This window comes from Kogia breviceps, chromosome 15 (assembly GCF_026419965.1).
Source record: "Kogia breviceps isolate mKogBre1 chromosome 15, mKogBre1 haplotype 1, whole genome shotgun sequence".
NCBI classification, from domain to species: Eukaryota; Metazoa; Chordata; class Mammalia; order Artiodactyla; family Physeteridae; genus Kogia; species Kogia breviceps.
In genome coordinates this window covers 25,256,089-25,281,819 of record NC_081324.1, presented here as the reverse complement: position 1 = coordinate 25,281,819, position 25,731 = coordinate 25,256,089, and the positions used below count along the sequence as shown (strand labels likewise).

At 35.3% G+C, this 25,731-nt stretch overlaps 1 protein-coding gene across 6 annotated transcripts in view; it reads right to left on the bottom strand.

The window, feature by feature from the left end:
• SMAD2 (SMAD family member 2) overlaps positions 1-25,731 on the bottom strand; it is a 94,027-nt gene that overhangs the window by 9,117 nt on the left and 59,179 nt on the right. For all 6 annotated transcript variants that reach the window (XM_059039706.2, XM_067014400.1, XM_059039703.2 and 3 more), the window contains one exon: positions 23,939-24,013. In XM_059039706.2, coding sequence (XP_058895689.1) covers positions 23,939-24,013 — 75 coding nt within the window. The remainder of the gene's footprint in view (positions 1-23,938; positions 24,014-25,731) is intronic.

Here is a 25,731-nt window from a genome sequence, read left to right as displayed (position 1 = left end):
TAATGGTCACAGATAAAACACAGATAATTTACATACCAAGAATTCAAAATATACAACTGCTTAATGGAAGTTTAATTTTGGAAGCTTCAATACATAAAAGATACCAAAAAGTCCTGGCTTCAAGCTACCCTCTTCAAAAGGCATCCAATGTTGCCAGTTCTTTGTGTACCTTTCCAGAAATATTCTTCAAACCATATAAGCAAATATATTGTGTTCTGTGCCTCCTGCTTTTTATGTACAAATGGTAACACAGTTCTGAACTTTGCTTTTATATTACTTATTCTATAAGAGATGTTGGTATGTTTCCCTTTTACTTATGTATCTATCTATCCATCCATCCATCCATTCATTCATCTATTAGCTGCATAACATTACATTATGGAATATTATGATCCCATATTGATGGATATTCAGGTTATCTTCAATCTTTTGCTTTAAGAACCAAGATTCCAATAACTAATCTCGCACATTATGCATATTCTCAATTGTATCTGAAGGGTAGGCTCTAAAAGAGAAACTGCCAAATCAAAGGGCTGTCCATCTGTAATTTGATAAATTTTGCCAAAATTGTCATCTATAGAGGTTGTACCAGTTTACATTCCCAGCAACAACATAAATAGGGGAGGCTCATGTGCTATTGTTGATAAGTAAGAACAACATCTTAACAAGTATAGTTTTAATTTGTAGTTCTCTTATAAATGACATTGAGCAGTTGTATACTTGTTTATATTTTATTTCCTTCCTGTGAATAGTCTGTTCTTTTCTTTTGCTCTATTTTCTACTGTGGTGTTGATCACTTTTCTCACTGATTTACAGAAGGCTCTTTATGTTTTAGTGATATTAGTCCTTTCGTGGTATGGGACGTGAATATTTGGTCATCTGGCTTATTGTTCTTCATCCCAATTTTGATTAAGCAGTATTAAAAAAAACTTTTATGTGGTATAATTTACCAATCATTTTGGGGTGTGTCACATTTTGATAAAACAGTGGTGATACTGGAAATTCTTGGCTTACTCCTAACTTTAAGGATCTACTTCTAATATTTGCCCATTAAGTATGATGCTGGATGTGAGGATGAGAGAGAGAAAACTCTTTATTTAGGAAATTCTGCATCAATAATCGTAAGCAATACCGGTCTGTAGATTTATGTTGCAAGCACAAATATTATGCTGTCTCATAAAGACAAGCTAGAAGATTTAAGTCTTTTCTATGCTCTGTAACAGTTTACTTAAACTACTTAGCATTGGAATAACATATTCTTTAATATTTCAGTAGAATTCCCGTGTGAAATTCTTTGCAGTTAAAATTTTTTTCTAGGGTTTATTCTAAGACACTTCTCTATTTCTTCTATGAAGGTTGACTGTTCAGACAGCTCTATTTCCTGGAGTCAGTTTCAGTAAATTATATTTATTAGAAAAGTATTCATTTCTTCTAGTTTTAGGTAAACTGGCTAAATGTAATCAGGAAAATAAGGGAGGAGGGGGCACAAACACATAAAATAAGAAAAAGGAAGAACCACAGACACAAGAAAAACAGTGACTGAGAGATTACTTCACTCAATTTCATGCAACTAAATTTTAAAACATATTTGTTGTAAACTGTTGTTAAATAATATTATAATTGTAGGATAAATTTTGTTTTCTTATCATTATTCTCTACATATTTTGAGAGTGTTACCCAAAAAAGCATGACTTACAGCTCCCAAGCTTTAAAAATATAGCAATGGCATAGATGTAGAATAAGGTCAGATGCCCCCTGTGGACCTCTCCCCTCTCCACACTATAACCATGACCTAAAATACCAGGCAACACAGATGAAACAGCAATTCCCACATAAACAAATGAATCAAAAATAAAGAACAGGTGATAATGATTTTTGAGAAGACAGAACAGCGTTCCATAACAAGGTTCTTATGTTCTTTTTATTCCTCAGTTTGAAAAATCTGTTGGCAAGTCACAACAGGTACAGCTATGAAAGGTCAAAATATATTTAGAACAATGAACTAAAACTCACTGCTGTTTCCTGAAGCTGAGATAAAATAAACAAAGCCACTATTAGAAATGGAGGAAACTGCCCATTTTTCATATCTTTTAACTGTTTACTCCTTCTATTAAATACTTATAAGAAGTGACCAGTATAATCACAGTTCATTAATTTAGACTAAGAGGAGTCCAGGCAGATGTGATAGAAGTTAGAACTATATATTATGAAAAGAAAAGTTGATTAAAATCATATATAACATTTTTAGAAGTTAAATTAAGCTAAAAATTTATTAGCTAACAGAAGTTTTTAGAAACTTTTTTCTTAAACAGAGCCAGGTTAAATGATGATTAACCTATTAGTTATTCGTATATACATGCTTCTACTGAAGTCTGTAACTTCCAGTTATGAGAAGTAATAATATCACTATTTAAAGCTAGTTTCTATAACTTGCAGCTAAAACATCTAGAGAAATCCTTGTGCACATAACCGTGCATACAATTCGCAGATATTTGTAGGATACATTTTTTCAACAAGGAAATGTTAGATCAAAAGGAACGTGAGGTTAAACTTTTATAAGTACCAAAGAACCCTCCCGAAATGTTTAGACCCACCAACAATTTATGAGCTAGTGTTTCTTCATGCCATGTCACTACCTTCTGACATATAACAATTTGAAAGGTTTAAATGGGGCAACTCTGATTTTTAAAAATTTTACTTATTTTTATTTTGTTATAAATAGTGCACTCATGTTCTTTATGTCCCTTTTCTATTAACTACTGTCTTTTTCCTCTTTATTTGTAGGTTTTAAATTTAGAAATCAGTTATTAGGCTTGTCATACATTTACAAACATTTCCCCAAGTTTTTTGGTTTGTTTTGGTAGGTCTTTCAAGGTAAAAAAAATTTTTTATAACATTATTTTTTAGAGTTTTAGGTTCACAGCAAAATTGAGCATAATATACAGGAGTTCCCATATATACCCATGTACACATACATGTATAACCTCGCCTGCCATCAGTGTTGCGTGCCACAATGTACATTTATTGTAACTGAGGAAGCTACATAGACATCATTATCACTTGAAGCCCATAATTTACATACATTAGGGTTCATCCTTGGTTCTGTACATTCTACACATTTTGACAAATGTATAATGACATGTATTCACCACTGCAGTATCATACCAAATAGTTACACTTCCCTAAAAATCTTCTGTGCTTACCTGTTCATCCCTCCCTGCCCTCTAGCCCCTAGCAATCACTGATCTTTTTACTGTCTCTATAGTTGTTTGTGCCTTTTCCGGAACATCACATAGCTGGAATCATAAAGTATGTAGCCTTCTCAGATTGGGTTCTTTGACTTGTAATATGCACTTAATGTTCCATGTATTTTCATGCCTTTATTTAGCAGTTTTCGTTTTAGCACTGAATAATATTCCATTGTCTGGATATGCCACAATTTGTTTATTCATTCACTTACTGAAGGACATCTTGGTTGCTTCCAAATTTTGGCAATTATGAATAAAGCCACTCTAAACATCCATGTGCAAGTTTCTGTGTGTACATAAATTTTCAACTACTTTAGGTGAATACTAAGGAGCATGACTGCTGATCGCATGGTAAGAGTATGTTTCGTTTTGTAAGAGTCTGCCAATCTGTCTTCCAAAGTGGCTGTACCATTCATTTTGCATTCCCATCAGCAATGATCTTGTTGCTCCACATCCTTGCCAGAATTCAGATTTTGATCATTCTAACAGGTGTGTAGTGGTAACATTTTAAATTTTATATATTCAAATTTATCAACCTTTTCTTCTATGGTTTTATATGTTGCATAGTTCTTGCTCAGATTATTTAAAAAATTCTTCAATGCCATGTCCTAGAAATTAGAGTCTCATTTTTTAATTTAAGTGTTTTCTCTAAATGGAATTCATTTTGGTATGAGATAAATTACATGTTTAGTATCTATTTTATAACTTTTTGAGAAATATTAAAAATACTTTGAATTTCTTGAACAAAATTAACGGCAAAGAAATGTATATTTTACTTTTATAAGTTGCAGTGTGTTAACTAACCATAAGTTATTATCATTCAAATAAGAAATAAAAATAGACTTATTCTTTCAAAAGGCATATATGGAAGGACAGGAAAGTTAAAGGCCTTAAAATCATTTAGTTTTATCTTCTTTGCATTCATATTACGGAGATAATCCCGAAGAACTAAAATTATCTACGATTTTGTTTTTATACCAAAAAAGGCTTAAACATATGCTTTAAAAAAAAATCTCATTTACTGAATACACAGGCCAATCACATTCGCAAACCCTCCAAAAAACTGAGAACCATGATGGATTATTCATTCAACCATATCCCTACCTAATCACCAAACAAGTCTTACCCTCAGCAATATATTGCAAAAGCAGGCATTTCTCCCCATGTCATCTGAAACGAGCCAGAGGAAGTCTAGTGCAGTAGTTAAGAACAGAATTTCTAGAATCTGAGATCCTAGGTGCAAATTCCTCTGTCACTTTCTACCTATCTTTCTATGATGTTCATTGCAGTAGTTTTTTATGAATTACATATAATGTTTAAAGTGTCTTGTTTTACCTGTTTATTAATTTCTTATAATGAACATCCACTTGTTGCATAATTCAAAATGCTGCATTATAATTTTAACCTGTAAAATGCTGTTTAACTTTTATTTGAGACAGAATGATAAAAATGAGATTAAGCAAAAATAAAAGAAATAGGTACTATGTCAATTCCAGTTTAAAAATACATACTTCCTTCATGTTTCTTTATTATGTCCTATGTATTTCAAAATTTTCTACAAGCATGAATTATGTTCATAATGAGAATACAGTTGCTCTTCTTTTGTTTTTATTAGTACCTTCTATAGTGTTCCCCTTATGGTTAGAATGTAGAAGACTGTTGGAAAAAACCTTGCTCCTACAGTGAGAAAGTATCAGAAACACTAAAAAAAATTTTATTTTTTACCAAAAAGTGACCCCAAAACTGTAGATTCATTTAAGTCTAAGTGAAGTAGTTTAGAGAAGGATGAGCTCTTCCTATTTAAGCAGAGAGTGGTAACCATTTTCATTGCTGGGGGTATCTGCCAAGTTAGGACACAGACACATGTAGGATTCTACTTGCCAAAGGAGAAACCAGCTGAAATTTTAATGGCCACACACTGGCAACTGGAATCTGAGAAGCCCAACCACAGATACAGTCTTCTTCATTAGCCAGTTCTAACCCTCATGCCTTTAGCTGAGTAGTGCATGGTAGCACAGGAAGTTTCAGACAAAGGCTGCAAAGCAGTGAGAAATCCTACAGTCTCACCATACTCATATCTGAAAGACCTGCTGAGGCAGGGGACTGCCGCTCCTTCAAACCTGAGGTGATTTGATGTTAAGGATTAAATCATCACCTATTCAACTCCGCTCCTAATATATGGAAGAGATTAGATCCCAAACTTAGCAACCAGAGAAAGAAAAGGTTGAGTCTTTCATAAGGAAAATATTATCTCTATTACACTCTAGTATTATTTTATATACAATATCCAGCATCCAACTAAAAAAACATGAGACATGCAAAGAAGTAGGAAAAACTGACCCATAATCAAGACTTTAAAGTTAACACAAGCAAAGCTACATATAAACCAGATACTGGACTTATCAGATAAAGAGTTTAAAATGGAAGATATGAAACTGAAAAACAGATTATCTGAAATGAAGTCACTGAAGTGGCTTAGAAAAGACCAAAAGTTAGACACACATATACCTTATCACTTGATTTTCAACAAAGAAACCAAGGTAAATCAATGAAGAAAGAAAAGTATCTTCAACTAATGGTACTAAAACAACTGGAAAAATTTCTACAGGAAAAGAAGAGCGGAAATGGAAAAAAAGGTAGGTAAATACAAAACATTACTTTTCAATTCTTTAAAATAATTTTTTTACAACCCTCAAAGTCTAAAGCAAAAAATAACATTTGGGGGTTTATACATATTTATAAATAAAATACATGAAAACAGTAGCACAAACGACAGAGGTAGGTGAATGGAATTATAGCGTTGTAAATTTCCTATATTTCACATGAAGTTGTAAAATATTACAATTTAAGTAACATTCTAAGTAGAAGGTGATGATAGGGGATATACACTGTAATCACGAGAACACTCACCAAGAAAATAATACTAAGTGATACTGCTACAAATTCAAGAGAGTAAACAGAGTGGATTCAAGTATAAATACATTTGATTAATCTAAAGTCAGGAAATCAGGAACAAAGGAACAAAAACCAGATAGCACAGACAAAAAAGAAATAGCAAAATGGCAAACCAAACCCAATGATTATGAAAAACTATATTAATTATAAAGGAACTAAATACTCCAATTAAAAGACAATGATTGTTAGATTAAGTAAGACATAAAAAGGTATCCACAAGAGACACATTTTAAATATAAAGATGCAGGTAGATCAAAAGTAAAAGGATGGTAAAAGTAAATATACCATGCCACCTATGAAATAAGAATATATGGTGATGTTTATATGAGACACATTTTATAACAAAGGTCACTTCATCAGAAGGACAATTTAAATGTGTACAACTTAATAACAGAGATTTAAAATACATGAAGCAAAAACTGACAGGACTAAAAGGAAAAACAGACAAATCCAAAGTCACAGTTAAGAGACTTTAACACTCCTCTCTGTGAGTGGTATAACAAGTAGAAACAAATCAGACGGAGTCAAGATTTAAACAAAACCATCAATGATCCTAAGTGACAGAGTAACACTACAACTGAATAACTTTTAAACTGTAAATGGAACTCTCATCAAGATAAATAAGCCATGTTGTGTCATAAAATAATTTTTAGTAAATTTCAAAGGACTGAAACCATATATAGTGTATTTGAATCATAATGGAATTAAGTGAGAAATCAATGAACTATCTAGAAAACCCCCATACTTCTAAAAGACCAAACTTCTAAATAATCATGGATCAAAGAAGAAACCGCAAGAGGAATTCGAAAATACTTAAATGATAATAATAATTAAATAACAATGAAAGGGGAGCGCCTTCAAGATAGGGAGGAGTAAAACATGGAGATCACCTTCCTCCCCACAAATACATCAAAACTACATCTACATGTGGAACAGCTCCTAAAGAACACCGACTGAATGCTGGCAGAAGACCTCAGACCTCCCAAAAGGCAAGAAACTCCCCACATACCTGGGCAGGGCAAAAGAAAAAAGAATAAACAGAGACAAAAGAATAGGGATGGGACCTGCACATCTGGAAGGGAGATGTGGAGGAGGAAAAGTTTCCACACACTAGGAAGCCCCTTCAATGGAGGAGACGGGGGGTAGCTGGGGGGAAGCTTCGGAGGCATGGAGGAGAGCACAGCAACAGGGGTGCAGAGAGCAAAGCGGAGAGCTTCCCGCACAGAGGATGGGTGCCGACCAGCACTCACCAGCCTGACAGGCTTCTCTGTTCAGCTGCTGGGGTGGGTGAGGGCTGGAAGCTGAGGCTTGGGCTTCGGAGGTCAGATCCCAGGGAGAGGACTGGGGTTGGCTGTGCGAACACAGCCTGAAGGGGGCTAATGCACCACAGCTAGCCAGGAGGCAGTCCAGGAAAACGTCTGGAACTGCCTCAGAGGCAAGAGACCATTGTTTCAGGGTGCATGGGGAGAGGGGATTCAGAGAAATGCCGAGCTCCAGAGACGGGCCGGAGCCGCGGCTATCAGTGCGGACCCCAGAGACGGGCATGAGACACTAAGGCTGCTGCTGCAGCCACCAAGAAGCCTGTGTGCAAGCACAGGTCATTATCCACACCTCCCCACCCGGGAGCCTTTGCAGCCCACCATGCCCAGGGTCCCGTGATCCAGGGACAACTTGCCTGGGAGACACACGGTGCGCCTCAAGCTGGTGCAACATCACGCCGGCCTCTGCCACTGCAGGCTCGCACCTCATTCTGTACCCCTCCCTCCCAGGAGCCTGAGTGAGAAAGAGCCCCCTAATCAGCTACTCCTTTAACCCTGTCCTGTCTGGGTGGGGAACAGACGCTCTCAGGCAACCTACACACAGAGGCGGAGCCAAATCCAAAGCTGAACCCCTGGAGCTGTGCGAACAAAGAGAAAGGGAAATCTCTCCCAGCAGCCTCTGGAGCAGTGTATTAAATCTCCACAATCAACTTGATGTATCCTTCATCTCTGGATTGCCTGAATAGACAACAAATAGTCCCAAAATTGAGGCAATGGACTTTGGGAGCAACTACAGACTTGGGGTTTGCTTTCTGCATCTAATTTGTTTCTGGTTTTACGTTATTCTAAGTTTAGTATTTAGAGCTTATTATCATTGGTTTGTTCATTGATTTCACTGCTTTTTTCCTTTATAAATTTTTAAAAAATATATATATTTTTTCCCTTTTCTCATTTTGTGAGTATGTGTAAGCTTCTTTGTGTGTGTGGTTTTGTCTGTATAGCTTTGCTTTTGCCATTTGTCCTAGGGTTCTGACTGTCCTTTTTTTTATCCTTTTTTAATATAGTTTTTAGTGCTTGTTATCATTGAAGGATTTGTTTTTCGGTTTGGTCACTCTCTGCTTTCTTCCTCTCTTTTTTTTACTTCCTAATTTTTTAATTTTTAATAATTTTTTTCTATTTTAATAACTTTATTTTAGTTTATTTATTTTTATTTTCCTTCTTTCTTATTTTTTCTCCCCTCCCTTTTCTTCTGACCCATGTGGCTGACAGGGTCTCGGTGCACTGGCTGGGTGTCAGGCCTGACCCTGTGAGGTGGGAGAGCCAAGTTCAGGACATTGGTCCACCAGAGACCCCCAGCCCCATGCAATATCAAACATGGAAAGCTTTCCCAGAGATCTCCACCTCATCGCTAAGACCCAGCTGCACTCAACAACCAGCAAGCTACAGTGCTGGACACCCTATGCCAAACAACTAGCAAGACAGGAACACAAAACCACCAATTAGCCGAGAGGCTGCCTAAAATCATAAGTTCACTAACACCCCCAAACACACCACTGGACGTGGTCCTGCCCACCAGAAAGACAAGATCCAGCCTCATCCACCAGAACATGGGCACCAGTCCCCTCTACCAGGAAGCCTACACAACCCACTGAACCAACCTTACCCGCTGGGAGCAGACACCAAAAACAATGGGAACTACGAACCTGCAGCCTACGAAACATAGACCCCAAACACAGTAAGTTAAGCAAAATGAGAAGACAGAGAAATACACAGCAGATGAATGAGCAAGCCAAAAACCCACCAGACCAAACAAATGAAGAGGAACAGGCAGTCTAGCTGAAAAAGAATTCAAAGTAATGATAGTAAAGATGATCCAAAATCTTGGAAAAAGAATGGAGAAAATACAAGAAATATTTAACCAGGACTTAGAAGAACTAAAGAAAACACAAACAATGATGAACACCACAATAAATGAAATTTAAAATTCTCTAGAAGGAATCAATAGCAGAATAACTGAGGCAGAAGAACGGGTAAGTGATCTGGAAGATAAACTAGTGGAAATAACTACTGCAGAGCAGAACAAAGAAAAAAGAATGAAAAGAATTGAGGACAGTCTCAGAGACCTCTGGGACAACATTAAACACACCAACATTCGAATTACCGGGGTCCCAGAAGAAGAGATAAAAAAAGGGACTGAGAAAATATTTGAAGAGATTATAGTTGAAAACTTCCCTAACATGGGAAAGAAAATAGTCAATCAAGTTCACGAAGCACAGAGAGTCCCATACAGGATAAATCCAAGGAGAAACATGTCAAGACACATATTAATCAACCTATCAAAAATTAAATACAAAGAAAAAATATTAAAAGCAGCAAGGGAAAAGCAACGATTAACATACAAGGGAATCCCCAAAAGGTTACCAGTTGAACTTTCAGCAAAACCTCTGCAAGCCAGAAGGAAGTGGCAGGACATATTTAAAGTGATGAAAGAGAAAAACCTACAACCAAGATTACTCTACCCAGCAAGGATCTCATTCAGATTTGATGGAGAAATTAAAACCCTTACAGATAAGCAAAATTCAGTACCAGCAAACCAGCGGTACAAGAAATGCTAAAGGAACTTCTCTAGGCAGGAAAGGACCTACAATAACAAACCTAAAACAATTAAGAAAATGGTAACAGGACCATAGATATCGATAGCTACCTTAAACGTAAATGGATTAAATGCTGCATCCAAAAGATACAGACTGGCTGAATGGATAAAAATACAAGACTCGTATATATGCTGCCTACAAGAGACCCACTTCAGACCTAGGGACACATACAGACTGAAAGTGACAGGATTGAAAAAGATATCCCATGCAAATGGCAATCAAAAGAAAACTGGAGTAGCAAATCTCATATCAGACAAAACAAACTTTGAAATAGACTATTATGAGACAAGGTAGGACACTACATAATGATCAAGGGATCAATCCAAGAAGAAGATATAACAATTGTAAATATCTATGCACCCAACATAGGAGCACCTCAATACACAAGGCAAATGCTAACAGCCATAAAAGGTGAAATTGAAGGTAACACAATCACAGTAGGGGACTTTGTAACACCCCACTTTCACCAATGGACTGATCATGCAAAATGAAAATAAATAAGGAAACACAAGCTTTAAATGATACATTAAAGAAGATGGACTTAACTGATATTTATATGACATTCCATCCCAAAACAGCACATTACACTTTCTTCTCAAGTGCTCATGGAACATTCTCCGGAATAGACCATATTGTGGGTCACAAATCAACCCTTGGAAAATTTAAGAAAACTGAAATGTCAAGTATCTTATCCAACCACAACACTATGAGATTAGATATCAAAACAGGAAAAAATGTGGAATAAATACAAACACATGGAGGCTAAACAATACACTACGAAATAACCAAGAGATTACTGAATAAATCAAAGAGGAAATAAAAAAATACCGAGAAACAAATGACAATGAAAACACAATGACCCAAAACCTATGGGATGCAGCAAAAGTAGTTATAAGAGGGAAGTTTACAGCAATACGATCCTACCTCAAGAAACAAGAAAAACCTCAAATAAACAACCTATCCTTACACCTAAAGCAATTAGAGAAAAAAGAACAAAAAACCCCCAAAGTTAGCAGAAGGAAAGAAATCATACAGATCAGATCAGAAATAAATGAAAAAGAAATGAAGGAAACAATAGCAAAGATCAATAAAACTAAAAGCTGGTTCTTTGAGAAGATAAACAAAATTGATAAACCATTAACCAGACTCATAAAGAAAAAAGGGAGAAGACTCAAATCAATAGAATAGAAATGAAAAAGGAGAAGTAACGACGGACACTGCAGAAATACAAAAGATTATGAGAGATTACTACAAGCAACTGTATGCCTATAAAATGGACAACCTGGAAGAAATGGACAAATTCTTAGAAAAGCACAACCTTTGGAGACTGAACCAGGAAGAAATAGAAAATATAAACAGACTAATCACAAGCACTGAAATTGAGACTGTGATTAAAAATTTTCAAACGAACAAAAGCCCTGGACCAGAAAGCTTCACAGGCAAATTCTATCAAACATTTAGAGGAGAGCTAACACCCATCCTTCTCAAACTCTTCAAAACACAGCAGAGGGAGGAACACTCACAAACTCATTCTACGAGGACACCATCAACCTGATACCAAAACCAGACAAATATGCCACAAAAAAAGAAAACTACAGGCCAACATCCCTGATGAACATAGATGCAAAAATCCTCAATAAAATACTAGCAAACAATCCAGCAGCACATTAAAAGGATCACTAACCATGATCAGGTGGGGTTTATCCCAGAAATGTAAGGATTCTTCAATATACACAAATCAATAAATGTGATAAGCCATATTAACAAACTGAAGGAGAAAAACTTTATGATCATTTCGATAGATGCAGAAAAAAAATTTGACAATATTCAACACCCATTCATCATAACCCCCCCCAGAAAGTAGGCACAGAGGGAACTTACCTCAACATAATAAAGGGCATATATGACAAACCCACAGCCATTATCATTCTCAATGGTGAAAAACTGAAACCATTTCCTCTAAGATCAGAAACAGACAAGGATGTCCACTCTCGCCACTATTATTCAACATAGTTTTGGAAGTTTTAGCTACAGCAGCCAAAGAAGAAAGAGAAATAAAAGGAATCCAAATAGGAAAAGAAGAAATAAAGCTGTCACTATTTGCAGATGGCATGATACTATACACAGAGAATCCTAAAGATGCCACCAGAAAGATACTAGAGCTAATCAATGAATTTGGTAAAGGATACAAAATTAATGCACAGAAATCTCTTGCATTCCTATACACTAATGATGAGAAACCTCAAAGAGGAATTAAGGAAACATTCCCATTTATCACTGCAACAAAAAGAATAAAATACCTAGGAATAAACCTACTTAAGGAGACAAAAGACCTGTATGCAGAAAATGCTAAGACACTGATGAAAGAAATGAAAGATGATACAAACAGATGGAGAGATATAGCATGTTCTTGGATTGGAAGAATCAATACTGTGAAAATGACTATACCCAAAGCAATCTAGAGAGTCAATGCAATCCCTATCAAACTACCAATAGCATTTTTCACAGAACTACAACAAAAAAATTTCACAATTTGTATGGAAACACCAAAGAGCCCGATTAGCCAAAGCAATCTTGAGAAAGAAAAATGGAGCTGGAGGAATCAGGCTCCCTGACTTCAGACTATATTAAAAAGGTACAATAATCAAGACAGTATGGTACTGGCACAGAAACAGAAATATAGATAAATGGAACAGGATACAAAGCTCAGAGATAAACCCATGCACACATTGTCACCTTATCTTTGATAAAGGAGGTAAGAATATACAATGGAGAAAAGCCATCCTCTTCAATAAGTGGTGCTGGGAAAACTGGACAGCTACATGGAAAAGAATGAAATTAGATCACTCCCTAACACCATACACAAAAATAAACTCAAAACGGATTAAAGACCTAAATGTAAGGCCAGACACTATCAAACCCTTTGAGGAAAACATAGGCAGAACACTCTATGACATAAATCACAGCAAGATCCTTTTTGACCCACCTCCTAGAGAAATGGAAATAAAACCAAAAATAAACAAATGGGACCTAATGAAACTTAAAAGCTTTTGCACAGCAAAGGATACCATAAACAAGACCAAAAGACAACCCTCAGAATGGGAGAAAGTATTTGCAGATGAAGCAACTGACAAAGGATTAATCTCCAAAATTTATAAGCAGCTCATGCAGCTTAATAACAAAAAAAACCCCAATCCAAAAATGGGCAGAAGACCTAAATAGAAATTTCTCCAAAGAAGATATACAGATTGCCAACAAACACATGAAAGGATGCTCAACATCACTAATTATTAGAGGAATGCAAATCAAAACTGCAATGAGTTATCACCTCACACTGGTCAGAATGGCCATCATCAAAAAAATCTACAAACAATAAATGCTGGAGAGGGTGTGGAGAAAAGGGAACCCTCTTGCACTGTGGGTGGGAATGTAAACTGATACAGCCACTACAGAGAACAGTATGGAGGTTCCTCAAAAAACTCAAAATAGGACTACCATACGACAGAGTAATGCCCCTACTGGGCATATACCCGGAGAAAACCATAACTCAAAAAGATGCATGTACCATAATGTTCAGTGCAGCTTTATTTACAATAGCCAAGACATGGAACCAACCTAAGTGTCCATCTTAGTGTCAACCTAAGATGAATCGATAAAGAAGATGTGACACATATATACAACGGAATATTGCTCAGCCATAAAAAGAAATGAAATTGAGTTATCTGTACCGAGGTGGATGGACTCATACAGAGTGAAATAAGGCAGAAAGAGAAAAACAAATACCATATACTAACACATATATATTGAATCTTAAAAAAAAAAAAAAAAAAAAAAAAAGTTCTTCAGAACCTAGAGGCTGGACAGGAATAAAGAAGCAGACATAGAGAATGGACTTGAGGACATGCGGAGGGGGAAGGGTAGGCTGAGAGGAAGTGAGAGAGTGGCATGGACATATATACACTACCAAGTGTAAAACAGACAGCTATTGGGAAGCAGCCACACAGCACAGGGAGATCAGCTCGTTGCTCTTTGCCCACCTAGAGGGGTGGGATAGGGAGGGTGGGAGGGAGGGAGATGCAAGAGACAGGACATATGCGGATATATGTAGATGTAAAGCTGATTCACTCTGTTATACAGCAGAAACTAACACATCATTATGAAGCAATTATACTCCAATAAAGATGCTGAATAATAATAATAATAAAAAATAACTTATTAAAACTTTTGGTATGAAACTAAAGTAAGACTTAGAGGGAAATTTAGTTTTAAATGCTTACATTAGAAAAGAATTAATGACCAGTCACTCCCATCAGGAAACTTGCACAAACCTCTTAGATAGCCTCCTCCACCAGAGGGGAGACAGCAGAAGCAAGAAGAACTACAATCCTGCAGCCTGTGGAACAAAAACCACATTCACAGAAAGGTAGACAAGATGAAAAGGCAGAGGGCTATATACCAGATGAAGGAACAAGATAAAACCCCAGAAAAACAACTAAATTAAGTGGAGATAAGCCAGCTTCAAGAAAAATAATTCAGAATAATGATAGTGAAGATGATCCAGGACCTCGAAAAAAGAACGGAGGCAAAGATCGAGAAGATGCAAGAAATGTAGAAGAATTAACAAACAAACAGAGATGAACAATACAATAACTGAAATGACAAACACACTACGAGGAATCAACAGCAGAATAACTGAGGCAGAAGAATGGATAAGTGAGCAGGAAGACAGAACGGTGGAAAATTCACTGCTGCGGAACAGAATAAAGAAAAAAGAATGAAAAGAAATGAAGGCAGCCTAAGAGATCTCTGGGACAACATTAAACGCAACAACATTTGCATTATAGGGGTCCCAGAAGGAGAAGAGAGAGAGAAAGGACCTGAGAAAATATATGAAGAGATTATAGTCTAAAACTTCCCTAACACGGCAGAGGAAATAGCCACCCAAGTCCAGGAAGCGCAGAGAGTCCCATACAGGATAAACCCAAGGAGAAACACACCGAGACACACAGTAATCAAACTGGCAAAAATTAAATACAAAGAAAAATTATTGAAAGCAGCAAGGGAAAAACGACAAATAACATATAAGGGAGCTCCCATAAGGTTAACAGCTGATTTCTCAGCAGAAAGTCTACAAGCCAGAAGGGAGTGACATAACATATTTAAAGTGATGAAAGGGAAGAACCCACAACCAAGATTACTCTACCCGGCAAGGATCTCATTCAGATTTGATGGAGAAATCAAAAGCTTTACAGATAAGCAAAAGCTAAAAGAATTCAGAACCAACAAACCAGCTCTACAACAAATGCTAAAGGAACTTCTCTAAGTGGGAAACACAAGAGAAGAAAAGGACCTACAAAAACAAACCCACACCAATTGAGAAAATGGTCATAGGAACATACATATAGATAATCACCTTAAACGTGAATGGATTAAATGCTCCAACCAAAAGGCACAGGCTCGCTGAATGAATACAAAACCAAGACTCATATATATACTGTCTACAAGAGACCCACTTCAGACCTAGGGACACATACAGACCGAAAGTGAGGGGATGGAAAAAGATATTCCATGCAAATGGAAATCAAAACAAAGCTGGAGTAGCAATACTCACATCAGATAAAACAGACATTAAAATAAAGAATGTTACAAGAGAAAAAGAAGGACACGACATAATGATCAAGGGACCATTCCAAAAAGAAGATATAACAATTATAATTATACATGCACCCAACATAGGAGCACATCAATACATAAGGCAAGTGCTAAAACCTATAAAAGAGGACATCGACAGTAACACAATAATAGTGGGGGACTTTAACACCTCACTTACACAATGGACAGATCATCCAGACAGAAAATTAATAAGGAAACACAATCTTTAAATGACACAATAGATGAGATAGATTTAATTGGTATTTATAGGACACTGCATCCAAAATCCACAGATTACACTTTCTTCTCAAGTGCAAATGGAACATTCTCCATGATGAATCACATTTTAGGTCACAAATAAACCTCAGTAAATTTAAGAAATTGAAATCATATCAAGCATCTTTTCTGACCACAACACTATGAGATTAGAAATCAATTACAGGGAAAAAAATGTAAAAAAACACTAGCACATAGAGGCTAAACAATACATTACTAAATAACCAAGAGATCACTGAAGAAATCAAAGAGGAAATCAAAAAATACCTAGAGACAAATGACAATGAAAACACGACGATCCAAAACCTACGGGATGCAGCAAAAGCATTCTAAGACAGAAGTTTATACCAATACAATCCTACCTCAAGAAACAACAAACATCTTAAATAAACAATCTAACCTAACATCTAAAGGAACTAGAGAAAGAAGAACAACCAAAACTCAAAGTTAGTAGAAGGAAAAGAAATCATAAAGATCAGAGTAGAAATAAATGAAATAAAGACAAAGAAAACAATAGCAAAGATCAATAAAACTAAAAGCTGATTCTTTGAGAAGATAAACAAAATGGATAAACCATTAGCCAGACTCATCGAAAAAAAGAGGGAGAGGACTCAAATCAATAAAATTTGAAATGAAAAAGAAGAAGTTAAAACAGACACCACAGAAACACAAAGCAGCCTAAGAGAATACTGCAAGCAACTCTATGCCAATAAAATGGACAACCTGGAAGAAATGGACAAATTCTGAGAAAGGTATAACCTTCCAAGAATGAACAAGGAAGAAACAGAAAATATGAACAGACCAATCACAAGTAATGAAATTAAAACTGTGCTTAAAAATCTTCCAACAAACAAAATTTCAGGACCAGATGGCTTCACAGGTGAATTCTATCAAACATTTAGAGAAGAGCTAACACCCATCCTTCTCAAACTTTTCCAAAAAATTGCAGAGGAAGGAACACTCCCAAACTCATTCTATGAGCCCACCATCACCCTGATACCAAAACCAAACATACTACAAAAAAAGAAAATTATAGACCAATATCACTGATGAATATAGATGCAGAAATCCTCAACAAAATACTAGCAAACAGAATCCAACAACACATTAAAAGGATCATACACCATGATCAAGTGGTATTTATCCCAGGAATGCAAGGATTCTTCAATATACACAAATCAATCAATGTGATACACCATATTAACAAGCTGAAGAAGAAAAACCATATGATCATCTCAATAGATGCAGAACAAGCTTTTGACAAAATTCAACACCCATTTATGATAAAAACTCTCCAGAAAGTGGGCACAGAAGGAACCTACCTCAACATAATAAAGGCCATATACGACAAACGCACAGGAAATATCATTCTCAATGGTGAAAAACTGAAAGCATTTCTTCTAAGATCAGGACCACGACATGGATGTCCACTCTCGCCAATACTATTATTCAACACAGTTTTTGAAGTCCTAGCCACAGCAATCAGAGAAGAAAAAGAAATAAAAGGAATACAAATTGGAAAAGAAGAAGTAATACTGTCACTGTTTGCAAATGACATGATACTGCACATAGAGAATCCTAAAGATGCCACCAGAAAACTACCAGAGCTCATCAATGAATGTGGTAAAGCTGCAGGATACAAAATTAATGTACAGAAATCTCTTGCAATCCTATACACTAATGATGAAAAATCTGAAAGAGGAATTAAGGAAACACTCCCATTTACCACTGCAACAAAAAGAATAAAATACCTAGGAATAAACCTACTAGGGAGACAAAAGACCTGTATGCAGAAAACTGTAAGACACTGATGAAAGAAATGAAAGATGATACAAACAGATGGGAGAGATATAGCATGTTCTTGGACTGGAAGAATCTATATTGTGAAAGTGACTATACTACCCAAAGTAATCTGCAGATTCAACACAATCCCTATCAAATTACCAATGGAATTTTTCCAGAACTAGAACTAAAAATCTTAAAATTTGTATGGAGACACAAAAGACCCCGAATAGCCAAAGCAGTCTTGAGGGAAAAAAACAGAGCTGGAAGAATCAGACTCCCTGACTTCAGAGTATACTACAAAACTACAGTAATCAAGACAATATGGTACTGGCACAAAAACAGAAATGTAGATCAATGGAACAGGATAGAAAGCCCAGAAATAAACCCATGTACCTATAGTCAACTAATCTATGACAAAGGAGGCAAGGATATACAATGGAGAAAAGACAGGTCTTCAATAAGTGGTCCTGGGAAAATTGGACAGCTACATGTAAAAGAATGAAATTCGAACACTCCCTAACACCATACACAAAAATAAACTCAAAATGGATTTGAGACCTAAATGTAAGACCAGACACTATAAAACTCTTAGAGCAAAACATAGGCAGAACACTCTATGACATAAATCACAGCAAGATCCTTTTTGACCCACCTCCTAGAGAAATGGAAATAAAACCAAAAATAAACAAATGGGACCCAATGAAACTTAAAAGCTTTTGCACAGCAAAGGAAACTACAAACAAGATGAAAAGAAAACCCTCAGAATGGTAGTAAATATTTGCAAATGAATCAACAAACAAAGATTAATCTCCAAAATATGTAAACAGCTCATGCAGCTCAATATTAAAGAAACAAACAATCCATCCAAAGATGGGCAGAAGACCTAAATAGGCATTTCTCTGAAGAAGACATACAGATGGCCAAGAAGCACATGCAAAGCTGCTCAACATCACTAATTATTAGAGAAATGCAAATCAAAACTACAATGAGGTTTCACCTCACACCAGTTAGAATGGGCATCACCAGAAAATCTCCAAACAAGAAATGCTGGAGAGGGTGTGGAGAAAAGGGAACCCTCTTGCACCACTGGTGGGAATGTAAATGGATACAGCCACTATGGAGAACAGTATGGAGGTTCTTTAAAAAATTAAAAATAGAATTACCATATGACCCAGCAATCCCACTACTGGACATATACCCAGAGAAAACCATAATTCAAAAAGATACATGCACCCCAATGTTCACTGCATTATTTACAATAGCCAGGACATGGAAGCAACCAAATGCCCATTGACAGACGAATGGATAAAGAAGATGTGATATATATCTATATATACAATGGAATATTACTCAGCCATAAAAAGGAACGAAACTGAGTCATTTGTAGAGACGTGGATGGATCTAAAGACTGTCATATACAGTGAAGTCAGTCAGAAAGAGAAAAACACATATCGTATATTAACACATGTATGTGGAACCTAGAAAAATGGTACAGATGAACCAGTTTGCAGGGCAGAAATTGAGACACAGATGTAGAGAAGAAACGTATGGACACCAAGTGGTGAAAGTGGTGGGGCGGCGGGAGGGGGTGATGAATTGGGAGATTGGGATTGACATATGTACACTAATATGTATAAAATGGATAACGCATAAGACACTGCTGTGTAAAAAAAATAAATAAAATTGAATAAATAATGTATAGAGGCTCAGACACACAAAAAAAGAATCAATGGAAAAAAATACAAAAGAATCAATGACCTAAATAAATTACAAGGGTCTATGATGACAGAAGAAAATAATGCAGAATAGAAATAAATCAAGCAGTAAAAAGGCAAACACAAGAGAAAAGTTTAAGAAGCCAAAAACTGGTTCTTTAAAAGTATTAACTGATAAAGCCCCTGCAAGACTTATCAAGAATAAAAAAAGTCAAACTATCAACATTTTAAGTAAAAAATGGGTCATCAAGATTTACCTGATATTGCAGACAAGAGGATAACAGAATATCAGAAATAACTTTATAGCAATAAAATCTACCATTCAGATGAAATGAAGAAAATATCTTGTAAGACACGAGTTAGTACACCAACACAAAAACTGAAAATCTAAATAACTCTCAATTTAAAAAACTCTTCGCTATAAAAGATGGCTTCTCTGGTAGAAGCTATCAAGTGTTTAAGGAAGAATTAATTCCAATCCTATGCAAAGTCCTTCAGAAAATATTAGAAAACCTCATCCAATAGATTTTGATCCCAGCATAATTATGATATTGAAACTACAGAAAAACATTACAAGAAAACTAAAGACCAAAATTTCTCATAAACATAGATGTGAAAATCCTTTTAAGAACATTAGCAAATCAAATCCTTAAATATTTTAAAAGTATAATTTATCATAACCAAATAAGGTAAAAATTGGTTTGTTATTAGAAAAATCATTTAGTGGAATTCACTCAAGAGGAGTAAAACTGTATTATCCTCTCAATAGATGCAGAAAAAGTATGGGCAAAATTCCACAGCGACTCATTACAAACACTCTGAACACTGGGAACAGAATGGAAAATCCTCAATCTGATAATCTATTAAAAATCTATAATTAACATCTTACTTATTGGGGGAATTATTAAATGTATTCCCCCTATGATCAAGAACAATGCAAAAATATCCATTCTTTGTATTTCTATTTAATAGTTTACTGTAGGTCTTGGCCAGAATAGAAAAAGAAGAAAGCATAAAGATTAGAAAGCAAGAAGTAAAACTGTCTTTATTTAAGAGATGGCAAGGTAGTGTATATAGAAAATCTTAGGAATCTACAGAATACTAGATACAAAAAGTGATTTTAACAAAGTTCAGGAAAAAAGACCAACATACAAAAATCAAATTTTATTCTATATCCTAGGAAAAAACAATTAAAAATAAAATTTAAAAATAAACATTTACAATAGCACGAAAAGGTTAAAACAGTGAAGAATCCATCTAATGACAGAAATGCTATACATCTATGCTAAAAACTGTAAAACACTGCACAGATGGCATAGTCAATAAGACCACTACCTTAAAGTTCTCAAACCTGACCCTCCGCCATTCTTGACAAATAACCTTATTTCCCTATTGTATTTAGAAGATCCTAATCATGAAGATGAAACTGCTTCTGCTTTTGGATCTCAGTCCCTCAATTTACTTCTAATTTTCATGCAATCAACTTTCTTCCTTTTTCTTAACGGTTAATTCACCCTTATTTTCTTTAAATATACTCACACAGTATTTATTGTAAGTTAGGAACACTTAACTTCTTTACAGAAATTAACTATTAACAACCCTATGGGTTTGGTACTATAATTATTCCTAACTGTGAGCCTAGGTCATCTAGCTAGTATATAGTAGAGGGACAATTCAAACTCAGGTAGTCTAGTTCAGAGTCCAACCATACTATCCTGCTGCCATGCATTTGGTTAGAGAAGCTGTCTCCTAAGTGGGGTATGTGAACCTTTGTCTAGGGGTATACAAAATGACTGGCTTGCAAGAAAAAAAAAATTAGAACTAAATCAAACTTATATTTCTTGTGATGTTCAGCCTGATCCTTAATATCCACAAACTTTAAAGAATGAAGGCCTGACCAGAGAAATTTTTTTAAAAAGAAAAAGCAAAGCAAAAAATAACAGGTACTTGTTCATACGGTTCTGTATTCTGCATTATTTGTCCTATGGTTACTTTTTTGTTTGTTTGTTTATATTTATTCTTATTTATTTATTTGTTGGGGGGGGGTCACACAGCTGGATCTTAGTTCCCTGACCAGGGATTGAACACCTGTGCCTCTTGCAGTAGAAGCGGAGTCCTAAATACTGGACTGCCAGAGAATTCTCCTCTGGTTACCCTTTTAAAAAATATTAACTCCTTCTATTCCATCAGAGCTTGAAAGATCAATTTAATTATGTCCTTCCCTCAGGGAAGGTATGGACCAGAGTTTAAAAACAGGTTAATTTTGTTCTAAATTGGGACCCTGCATCAGCCAAAAAATTCTTCCCATGGCACTGAGAGAACAATAGATAGCAGGTAGAAGACTGGTATTTAAACCAACTTTTAGCATCTCATGAATCAAGTATTCACACTGTCACTGTCATTACAGTAAATAATTTTAAATGTGTCATTTTGAAAAACACAGTAACAGTTCCCCCACTGAAACAGAATTAGAAATATTAGGTTACGTTCAAAGCTAGCCCCAAAACACTGAATTCATTTTAGTTGATTCAGCTTATTATCCACTTTTAGATTTTGACCATTATCATAACCAATGATTATATTCATCTTATTGTTCTTCCCATGTTTCAGCTATATTATAGAATAGGCATTTGTGCACTAATTGGAATCCTTATGGCCTTTTGCGCCTGGCTTCCTTCACCTAATATAATGCTTTCAGGGTTCATCAGTGTTGTAGCATGCATCAGTACTTCATTCCTTTATATGGTTGAATAATATTCCAACATATGGATATAACTCATTTAACTTATCCATTAATCATTTGATAGACAGTTGGGGTTGTTTCCAATTTTGGGCTACTACGAATAATGCTTACATGAACATTTGTTTACAAGTTTAATGTGGACATGTGTTCAATTTTCTTGGGTGAAATTGCTGGGTCATATTGTTATACTATATTTAACTTTGAGGAATAGCAAATCTTCCCAAGGTAACTGAACCATTTTACATTCCCATTAGCAACATATGAAGACTCCAACTTCTCCGATCTTCACTGAGACTTCCTCCTTTTTTGATTATAGCCATTCTAGAGGGTGTGAAGTGATATGCCATTATGGTTTTGATTTGCCATTTCCCTGATGATTAATGATGTCATTAAGGCATATTTTTATTGGCATTCACTTCTAAGTGTCACAGTAGCAACTGTCCATCATGGGGCAAAAAGGAACATGACTGATTTAGGAATACAGTTCTTTGACACACATGCATTTCTTAGGAAGATATATTCGGAAATCCAAATGTCATTTGCAGTAAGATATCTGCATTTAGATGTATAATATAGGGAATTCCCTGGAGGACCAGTGGTTAGGACTCTGAGTTTTCACTGCTGAGGGCAGGGAACTAAGATCCCACAAGCTGCACGGCTAAAAAAAAATTTTTTTTTAAACATACAATATGTTATTTCCAATAATCATCATCTACTTTTCTTGGTTATCTACTATTTCAAAAAGCCATAATTATGATTAGCTATAGCAGAAACTTCTTCACTTGAGAGTCTAAATAATGGAAGAATTTAAACAACAGAATTATTGTAAAAGCCAACCACCCCAGCGCCCCCCAGGTAAAAAATAACTTAGATTATCATAACTGCAGAATGCTTTAGTATAAACTGTGTAGAAAAGCGGATGCTATAATTTGGGAGGTTGTGATATTAAGGTGTCCAATCCTTAAGATATAACCAGGGTGGAATAGATCATAACATACAATTACAATAACATCACAGCTATTTCACTGGTAACCTGTTAGTTCTGATAGGTTATATACATTTTATTACATAATAACTGTTTTAAAGCTTTGATGTATATAATATCTATTACATGTCAATTTTTTCTTGTGTTTAAAGTTGATAGCTAAATATTAGAAATTAATTGCATTAGGTCAGGTACAATATACAAGGTATTTTGTGTAAACAATCTACTATAATTCAGAACTCACTAGTAAGTTAAAAGAGCACTGAAAAGCTGATCCCCATCTCTTACTTTCAAGATCCTCTGAAAGCCTGTAATTGGGCTAATTAATTAGAATCTTTCATCACAAAGACATTTATTCATAGAGTACCTAAAACTTTAAACAGAAGCAAAGAATATCAATATTTTAAAAAGAAAAGTGAGTGTCCTCCAATTTTTATATGTATACTCTAATAAGAGAAAATTCTAACAATTATTCTTCAGAGTAGCATATGTTAATCTTTCACTGACTCCCATCTGATGATTCAAATATGATTAAATCAAGATGATTCTTTTTTTTTGATATGTCCCAACTTCTCTAAATACAAGGGTTATGAATAACTCCAGTGAGTTTCCAACAAGGCAAAAATGTGTATCTAATTTCTGAGGAATTGTGAAAAATATTTTTACCTGTATCCATACTTTGGTTCAACTGTTGATCACTTGTTTCTCCATCTTCACTGATATATCCAGGAGGTGGCGTTTCTAAAAAAGTTTAGAACTAATCACGTACAGGTTCAATTTAATCTCATCGCCTTTTCTCCCAGCTACCAAAGATAACCAACAAATCACTCCAAATAACATATGAATGTTATATAACATCTCTATAAAAAGTAATATTGGATACTGAGGGCTTATGATTCAGGTTCTGATCCAAACTTAATAGGTGAATCCTTAAAACTTACTTGTAATATAATTGAGATCTCTGTGCATATTTTCTTAGCTATTATTTACATATCTGGCTCATTGTCGTATGTGTATTTTCTGGGGCAAAAGCCAAAAATATAATTTCAAGATTCCTCAGTTCTGATCGGTATGTTTCAAAGAAACTAATACCCATAATTATTATTTTTTTTAACCTAATGGCCATCATGGATGGGTACCTTAGAGATGATTAAAGGATACACAACACAGGCACACAAGATTCTGGATTACAAAATAATACAGGCTTACACCTTACATTAGGTACTATAGGGCAAAATATGGTAATATAGTTCAGGAATGGTCTAGCTTGAATTCTACCTAAAAAGGGTATTGCTCCATGAATGCTAACCAGCAAATCCTGAATGCTTGAGGCAGAAAATTAAATTCAAATACAGACTACTACACAAAACTGAGGCAAACTACTTCTTGAAAATACTTAAGATTCTAATGTGTCATTTCCAATATGGTTTATGAACAAAAGGTTTATATTCAGGAAGCATCTGAATATCTGAATAAGCTTCATGTAAAATAAAAACATTTATATAATTTTACCAATTATAATTTCAAGGAGGAAATAATAAGTTTAAATGATGTGGGTTAAAGGCTTCCTTCATAAACTTATTACAATCTCACTTCAATAAGCTAACTAGAAATTTTAACTTAAGTATCAAACTTTTCATTTTAAGTGTCAGTGCCCCCCAATTTTTAATGTAAGAATAAAATAAATTCCTTCATACACTCGAACAACAAAGAATACAAAAATAAGAATAATACATACCATTACATGCTATTTTAAAAGTTAAAGCAAATTTTAAAAAAGAGATAAGCTTTGCCAGTTTAACCACTCATGTCTCAAAGGTCTAAAGAGGAAGAAATACTGAACTGATAAATATGTTATCCTTTTTCATTTTTCTCATTAGTTATCGATAAAATAATAAACAACAAAGGTACTAGTGATTTGGAGGAAATGTTAAAATTTATTTCGCAATGGAATAAAAAGTGAATCCCAAGGTTTTGCTGTCAGTTGGAGCTGGGTAAAAAAGCCCCACTGTCCAGAAAAGCAGATAGGTGTAATCCGCTTATGATTTTCTACTCTGTAAAATGCCCAAATCTAAACAAGTAAAGATGACAGGGAAAATAAGCCCAAACATCTCCACAAGTGAAAGCCACTAAACATTCTAACACCCTCCATATAATTATTGGGTAGGTGGTGTCTTACAAGGGTGTACGCTTACACCTCAGTTTCCTACATACTGTTGAATTATACTAATTCTCACATCAGAGATTTAAGTACTCCCTCACCCAAAACACTACTCACACGTAACCACTTCCAGTCAAATTCTTCTCCCTACAAAATGCCCTCTGTTCATCCTCCTTGCCCTCACCCTGGCCTCCACTCTCCACAACAACGTCTTTGCCCTGTCCTCCTAACTTCTCAAAATATTTGTTTCCCAGCTACCCAAAAAACAGCTTTAAATCCTCTTTTGGAATAAAACAGT